Raw genomic sequence first — 8,256 nt, 5'->3', positions numbered from 1 at the left:
GGGGTTGAGACGGAGAGGACGGGCCGGGTGAGGACAGCTCGTCCTCCTCGTAGCTCGGACACGTCCGACGCCTCTCATTTAGCGGTTTGCTCTGCTGGAACAGGAACGACGGGTCTCGGGTGACGGGTGAAGGCCGCCGTTTCTTCACTGCCCCCCCCCCCCTCACCTCTGCTCTAACCTCCTACTCCCTCCCTCGCTGGACCCCCAGGTGTCCATTAATCAGGCCTGTGGCTGGTACCGTCGTGGACTTTCACTCACCTCCTCCTCCTCCTCCTCGACTCCCTCTTCAGACCTCCTATTCTCCTTTACATCATCGTTTCTCTCTGAGTGCTCTTTTCTTTGTGTGTGTGTGCGTGTGTGTGTGCGTACCTGCTGGTGGTGACTGGTTTCCTCACACACACACACACGTATGTATGGGGGGGGGGGTTGAATGGACCTGTAACACTGAACTTTTATCATTAGTAGCCCACCGACAGATCACATAAACACACGCTGGTCTGTTTTCCAAGGACAAGGAGTGTGCGTGTGTGTGCATGTGTGTGTGTGGGTGCGTGTGTGTGTGTGTGTGTGCATGTGTGTGTGTGGGTGCGTGCGTGTGTGTGTGGTCAGTCGTTTCCGTGCACCCATCAGATTTACAGCACCTCGAGCTCTTCTTTACTTTCTCTCCTCCTTTTCTCTCTCTCTTGTTCCCACTCAGTGTTTTTACATTCACACCCCCTCGCCTCCGTACCCAATGCAGCAAATACCCCCCCCCCCCTCCCTTTCTCACCCCCACCACCAGCAGCAGCAGCCCCCTCAGTCACTGGGACAAGCCGGTGGTTGCAGCGTGGGGTCGGGGGGGGGCAACGCTGCATGCTAAAAAAACACGACTGACCCTCCTGCTGTGAAATGTTTCGTTTAAGGGAAATAGTGAATAAAAGATAACGTTAAGCGTGTTTTTATTCCAGAGGTGTTGCTCTCCTCTTTGATTCGACTTAACACAATAATTCTGTCCCGACCCGTCCCGGGTTTGATTGACAGATGATGTGTGTGATTTCCCTCCCCAGCGGTGATTAGTAGTGCGTTCTGGTGGACCAGAAGTGTTTGATGAAAGAGCAGCAAAAACAAATGTCACTCCGCCCACCGAAGGTCATTCGGGTCACACGCGGGCCTAGATCAACAGAACGTCTTCCTGACACTGCCGGGATTTAAGAAGTGGAGAGACGAGCCAGGGAAAGGACAGCAGGACAGTTCTCACACCATCCGCTGCCTGACCCCGACAGTGGAGCAGGACGTCCCAGAAAACAACACCCTGCAGCCGAGGACAGAGCCTGCAGCCGAGGACAGAGCCTGCAGCCGAGGACACAGCCTGCAGCCGAGGACACAGCCTGCAGCCGAGGACACAGCCCGCAGCCGAGGACAGAGCCCGCAGCCGAGGACACAGCCCGCAGCCGAGGACAGAGCCTGCAGCCGAGGACACAGCCTGCAGCCGAGGACAGAGCCTGCAGCCGAGGACACTGCCCGCAGCCGAGGACACAGCCTGCAGCCGAGGACACAGCCTGCAGCCGAGGACAGACCCTGCAGCCGAGGACAGAGCCTGCAGCCGAGGACACAGCCTGCAGCCGAGGACAGAGCCTGCAGCCGAGGACACAGCCTGCAGCCGAGGACAGAGCCTGCAGCCGAGGACACAGCCTGCAGCCGAGGACAGAGCCCGCAGCCGAGGACAGAGCCTGCAGCCGAGGACAGAGCCCGCAGCCGAGGACAGAGCCTGCATTATAACAAAATCCGGATTTAGTTGCATCATCACAGAATTATCCCCAATCCGGATCCGATCTGGATGAAATTCGCTGGTAACTGAGACCCCCCCCCCCACATGACATCAGTCAACAATCAGCTAAAATCTGCACGTTGTGCAACCCTCTAAACACATCAGTGTTAAGACAGCACTTAGTCTACTAGCACGAATCTTATTTCATATTGGTGTGTGTGTGTGTGCGTGCATGTCTTCCTTGAGGCTGTCCAACGAGGAATGTGTGGGTGAGGTAAAAACAGCCTCGGTGCTGATAGCAGTGGGCTCTGTGGGGGGGGGGGGGTCACCCACTAAAACAGAAACCAGCTGGGGTCACCAGAGAGGTCACGCCAAACGACTCACCTGTGGGAGGGGGAGGAAAAGAGGGCGGGGTCGGTAGAACGTACCGAATGAATGAGCTGAACTCCCACCCGCCAGTTAAATCCACTCTGACGTGACGATGCTGGAATGGAAGGGAGAGTCTCAGGACAGGGACGGGACAGGGCCGTCTCAGGACAGGGACGGGACAGGGCCGTCTCAGGACAGGGACGGGACAGGGCCGTCTCAGGACAGGGACGGGACAGGGCCGTCTCTGGGCCTCAGTGAGTCCTGGTGGGACGCGTTTCTATGAACTCGCACTGCAGATTAAAATAGAAAATTAAAATTGAAGCTCCAAAGTGGATAAAATGCCACGGCCATTGTTTTGTGGGGCGGAGTCAGTCAGCCATTGTTCCCGTCCATCCAAACAGGCTGCAGCGGAGGGCGTGGCGCTTCCAGGTTTATTGTGTGCGGCTTCCTGTCCTGGTCACTATAAATAGAGGCGCAGCTTTCTGAACTGCAGGAAATCCTGAATGCGGATCGACAGATCATCACAGCGGCTGCGTTTACATGGACGAAATGTATTTAATCCCATCAGAGTAAAATAATGATCGGATGGACCCTGAAAATATTGATCCGATTAGGACTTGCGTGTTCCTGCATCACACTTTTGATCGGAATAAAATATTTTGACATGCGGAATTTATACCAAATATACAGGAAATAGTAGAAGAAGAAGCCGTAGCAACTTCTGTTAAACAAAACATGGCTCCGCCCTTTTCTGCTTGAAACATTAAGTGTTATTTAGTTTCGCTCTGCTTCAACTAGCTTCAGGGAATAACAGAAGCGTGTTCAGCTGACGTCTCAGACATGCGCAGTAAGGACGGCTTGTACCGAAACATCGGAATAAGTGTTTTCATGCGCCCCAATCGGATCATCAATCGGTATAAACCACCGCTGTCGATCGGATCGAGCTTGATTGGGTCAGACTAATCCGATCTGGGTGTGAACATGAAGCATTTTTATTCAGATCAGGCTTTTTAATCCGATTAAATGTGTCCATAATGCTTGTATCTTAAAGTGAAAAGTGTTTTCTGCCTGCAAACTCTAACATGATGACGTCATCCACCGGACAGGACAGGTAGCGGCGCCGGGGTGAGATTTACCTGCAGCCGAACAAGGACAAGCAAAGTTTATATTCCGTGTACTTATCATGGAATCTGCTGCCTCTCTTTAACATCGAATGTTTAAATATCTGTGGTGTCGTATTACTATTGAAAGAAAGAATAAAGACTGTGTCTGCTGAGGAGAACCCTTTTTAATCCTGTGTCCATCTCAGGTCTGCTGATTCAAAGCGTCTTTTCAAACGAGGACGCTCAAGGAGCCACGTCCGTGTCCAAAGACTCCGCCTCCGCCACGCGTGCGCCGACGGCCGTGGCCGTCAATGATGCTGCCGCATCGCCTCAGCAGACCGGCGCGCCAGCAGCCGGTGCTGATGCTGCGGAGACAAACAAACCCACGCAGGCGCCGACGCCAGCGGAGACGACTGCTGCCCCCCCCACGCCGGCGCCGACGCCAGCGGAGACGACTGCCGCCCCCCCCACGCCGACCACGCCATCCAAGCCCACGTCCGAACCGTTGCCGGGCCAACCACAAGCAACGGCCGCCACGCACGACCCAGGAGCCCCAATCACAGCCGAGTCCGGAACCACTGACGCCGGTCCTACCGCTCCGGGTGCCACCTCCAGCCTTCCGGTCGTCAGCCAGGCACCAATGACGGACAGCCCGGGATCTTCTGCGGCGCCCCCTCCAGCTACCAGAGCAGCAACGCCTGAAGCCCCTTTGACCAGTCAGAACACAGAGACGGCAGCGCCTGTCAGTTTACCCCCAGATACTGGCAGCGAGGGGACAACCACGATCCCAAACGACGCAACAGATGGACACAGACTCGGGGACCCGTCCACGCTTCACACGGACGTCTCTACGGAGACGAGCCCGGCGGCCAGCATCGCAGGTCAGACCAGCTTTACACCCCGAGAATGAACACGGGTCAAAATGAAACGCGTCCGATTCATTTACAGAGAAACGAATGAAGCAGAAGGGAATCATTTCCTGATCCTTTTAAAGACTCCGCTCATTTAGAAACCGTAGCAACGATACAACAGAACGTTAGTATCGTTGCTACGGTTTCCACATTCTGTAGTAGAAACGATACTACGGAACCGTAGAAACGATACTACAGAGCGTGGAAACCGTAGAAACGATACTACAGAACGTGGAAACCGTAGCAACGATACTCCAGAATGTGGAAACCGTAAAAACGATACTACAGAATGTGGAAACTGTAAAAACAATACTACAGAACGTGGAAACCGTAGCAACGATACAACAGAACGTGGAAACCGTAGCAACGATACTACAGAACGTGGAAACCGTAGCAACGATACAACAGAACTTGGAAACCGTAGCAACGATACTACAGAACGTGGAAACCGTAGAAACGATACTACAGAACGTGGAAACCGTAGAAACGATACTACAGAACGTGGAAACCGTAGAAACGATACTACAGAACGTGGAAACCGTAGCAACGATACTACAGAATATTTCATGCAGGCATCTCGAGTCAGGACAGAAGCATGAATAGCTCAGATTTAAAGAGTTCACGATCTCCAGCCCATAATCCCGTTAAAAGATCCGATCAATAATCCTGATCACACTGATCCCTGTCCAGGCACAGAGGAGGTCACGACTACGTTCACAAGCCGGGAGCCAACTGGGAACGCCGGGAACACCAACGCCCCCCCCACCCCGACCGAAACGGGACGTCCCACCTCAGAGGCCCCGGGGACCCAGGCTGGAACCACGCCCCGGCAGGCCACCCCCGCCCGAGACCTCACCCCCATGACCGCAGCAGCCGAGCCGAAGACACTGGTGGTGAGACACTGTAACAGAGACGAGGCGGGAGACAAACGCGGGGACGCCGACTGACGCTCTTGTCTCTGTTTTTCTGCAGTTTTCACTGAACTCCAAACACGAGGTGAGATTCCTGTCTTTTAAAATCTCTGTCTGTGGACGTGAGATCAGAAACTGTCCCTGCTCAATCTGTCCGGGGGGGGGGGGGAGACACGGACGGACAGAACAGTCCACCCTGTCAGCGGGACAGGAAACGGTGAAGCTCGACTTATATTCCAGTGTGTGGGTGGAAAACGTGTCTTATTGGGAAGCCTTCCTGCCTTTCACTCATTTCCTATGTTCCCACAACACTTTCATGCCCCCCCCCCCCCCCCCCCGACGTGACCTCTGGCCTTCCTGTCCTGCCGTGTTCATGCGAATGTTTAAGATGTTGAACATCGTGTCCAGAGAGGATCACAGAGTCCTTTCCCCTTCAGAAGGAGGAGGATAAAGATCTGGTGGAGGTGTGCAAGCGCCTGATGGCCAACTTACAGGACGGAAACTGCAGCCTGACGTGGCGGCGCCGAAACGGAAAGATCCAGTTTGACCGCGTGGAGATAAACGGCAAAGGTGAAAACTTTTCCTCTTCCTCTTCCTCACTCAGAACTAGAAAGACAATCAGAGATTGCAGACCCTCGCCTCCAAAAGACTATTCGATCTTGTGAGACAGTAAACAGGGCTACCGGATCAGAGGGGCGTACTACAAGACACCTTCTGGACTCTTTTTCCCATCATGCCCTTCGTGTCCCTCCTTCTTAAAGTGACACTCCCATGTTACAGCACAGGCACGATTCCAGATCATGTAAAAATAATTCTAGAATCTGGATCCAGATCCGGATCCCCTTCGGCGGAGGGTAACAAGAATGGGAGAGAGAGAAGCTGCAAACAAATGAACTGCCGTTTCTCTTACAGTGACAACCGGCTTGGCAACCCAGTATTATGAAGATATCACCATGGTAACGCCTCACGTGCATACATGTTATGTTTATCAGTCTAAACGCGAGAAGTCATTTTCCCCGTTTCCCCACCCACAGAAACCAAAAGACAACAGAACCCTGATCGCCATCCTGGCCTCCTGCGGCGCTCTGCTCATCATGATCGTCATCCTGGCCGTGTGCGCCTCCCACCGCCGCAAGCCCTACGGCGAGACCCAGGTAGGCGGGACAAAGTGTCCCACGGCGGGCGTCCCGCGAAGGAGCAGCTCAGACAATAATGCGAATGTAAAAAATATATATATATTTTGAATATTCCAAAATGGTGTTTGTTTGACAGCAACACCTGACGGAGGAGCTGCACACAGTGGAGAACGGTTACCATGACAACCCGACACTGGAGGTGATGGAGGCGCAGCCCGAAATGCAGGAGAAGAAGGTGGCGCTGAACGGGGAGTTGAACGACAGCTGGATCGTCCCCATCGACAACCTGATAAAGGAGGACATGGTGGATGAGGAGGACACGCACCTGTAGAGACCGGCAGGGACGAAGACGAAGACGACAAAGACGACGACAGACCAGAATAACTTAAAGAATCCACTGTTTAATAGACAGCTCTGACCCTGGGGTTCCTATAGGAATAGATCCTATAGATGTGCCCCCCCCACCCCCACATGAAGCGTCTGTCTGACGGGGAGAACGTAGCGATGAAAGTCAACGCAGTGGCCTTCCGACGTTTAAAATGTACGCCGACTCATCACTCTGTGCCCCAAACCTTCTTTTACTGAACCTGTAAATATATATTTGTTATTTTCTGCAAGCGATGAAGAGCACTTTGCTCTGGATGCGTAGAGGAGGAAGATCAGAGACAGAAGACGTCCCACAGCTTAGGGAGACAGAGACAGACGAGCTCAGGATCCCTAAAGTGTCCTGACGACTTCCCTTTAGTCTGAGCGGGAGCACAACTCCTCACTATTAGAGCTAGCGAGAGGACAAGTGAAGGGTTCGAGTCCGCACGCACCGACGCGAGGTTGTCCTCATAGCCTGGGGGGGGGGGGGGGTCCTCATTAGGAGACAAATGATGTTAATCCACCAGAACCGGAGCACCTTTCAGTTTAATGGCGTCCCTTTAAACAGTACGTTACTATATATTCACATACACATTAGTGAATCGATCACCTCGATCCAACTCGTTTACGTGTTTATTTCACTTATATAATAGCTGTACTATCCTCACCAAAGTACGTTAACAGTATTTTATCTATTTATGGTTCGTTTTGCTGCTGAAAGCAAAACAACAGGGGTCTGACACACTGGAAGCTGTAAAGCGTTGGTTGCCATGGCAACCATTCTTTTCTTCTTTTTTTCCCTACCTTTTCAGATTTGCAAATAAAGGAAGTGTTTTTCTTTGTAAACTCATCTGTGATGCCTGTGCACGGCCACTAGAGGGCAGAATCCCAGAGACAGAAGGACAGACGAGCTGAACAAAATACAATCTTTATTCATTATGTACATTACATACAGTTCAATACTACCAGGCTTTCTACACATTCACTTTACACCCACAGAGGAGTACTCACCGAGTACCAGCCTTAGAAGTTCCACCCAGGAGAACGAGAGAAGGGCAAGATGGACCGTGTTTAAGGGCATTTACTCCAAAAGAGCAAAACCCGAAACAGTGTTTTGTGTTTTTAACAAATGTGCTTTCAATTAATCAATAGTTTTCTTGTGGCACAAAATTAAATGCTACAGCAAGCATGAGCCCTAACAGCTTCCAAACGCGCACAGCAGCGCGATACACTCTTATAGACGCGTTGCTACGGTGACTGATCGGTTTTCAGCTAGGGTTGTACGGGCAGGACGTGAAGAACATGAACACACACATCATCTGCCTCTGCAGGTTCTACTTCTCTTAATCAATTATTAGCAATGAGAAGATTGAACACGTGAGCACGGAGTAGGTCACGGAAGCGCCGTGGAAACCGCAGATTATTTGGCGTGATGAGAGGAACGGCAGCAGAGCAACCAGAGCATCACAGTGAAGCACAGCCGGAGGAAACGGGACGTTTCAGAGCCAGCGCGCTTCAGGGAAACAGGAACGCCCCGACATTATGGTGCGTTCAAGTGCCGGCAGAGGAATCGGGAAATGTGAAATGCAGACGAGGGAGATTCATTTGCCTCGAGTCGGAATGCAAATGTCAAAATCACAAACGGAATATACTTTTGCTCACATTTATTTATTTGCATCAAGTGACGAGTCGGGTCGAGTCGGTCCGGGGACA

General features: G+C 52.3%; 1 protein-coding gene across 1 annotated transcript in view; it reads left to right on the top strand.

The window, feature by feature from the left end:
* The window catches only part of podxl (podocalyxin-like), a 13,610-nt gene extending 6,247 nt beyond the window's left edge, over nt 1-7,363 (top strand). The window contains exons 2-8 of the mRNA XM_068755420.1: nt 3,426-4,100; nt 4,821-5,023; nt 5,103-5,126; nt 5,479-5,611; nt 5,954-5,997; nt 6,076-6,195; nt 6,314-7,363. Coding sequence (XP_068611521.1) covers nt 3,426-4,100; nt 4,821-5,023; nt 5,103-5,126; nt 5,479-5,611; nt 5,954-5,997; nt 6,076-6,195; nt 6,314-6,508 — 1,394 coding nt within the window. The 3' untranslated portion in view covers nt 6,509-7,363. The remainder of the gene's footprint in view (nt 1-3,425; nt 4,101-4,820; nt 5,024-5,102; nt 5,127-5,478; nt 5,612-5,953; nt 5,998-6,075; nt 6,196-6,313) is intronic.
* Nucleotides 7,364-8,256: the final 893 nt, after the last annotated feature.

This window comes from Brachionichthys hirsutus, chromosome 22 (genome assembly GCF_040956055.1).
Source record: "Brachionichthys hirsutus isolate HB-005 chromosome 22, CSIRO-AGI_Bhir_v1, whole genome shotgun sequence".
Classification (NCBI taxonomy): domain Eukaryota; kingdom Metazoa; phylum Chordata; class Actinopteri; order Lophiiformes; family Brachionichthyidae; genus Brachionichthys; species Brachionichthys hirsutus.
The sequence above is the reverse complement of the archived record's forward strand: the minus strand, read 5'-3'. Positions and strand labels throughout refer to the sequence as shown.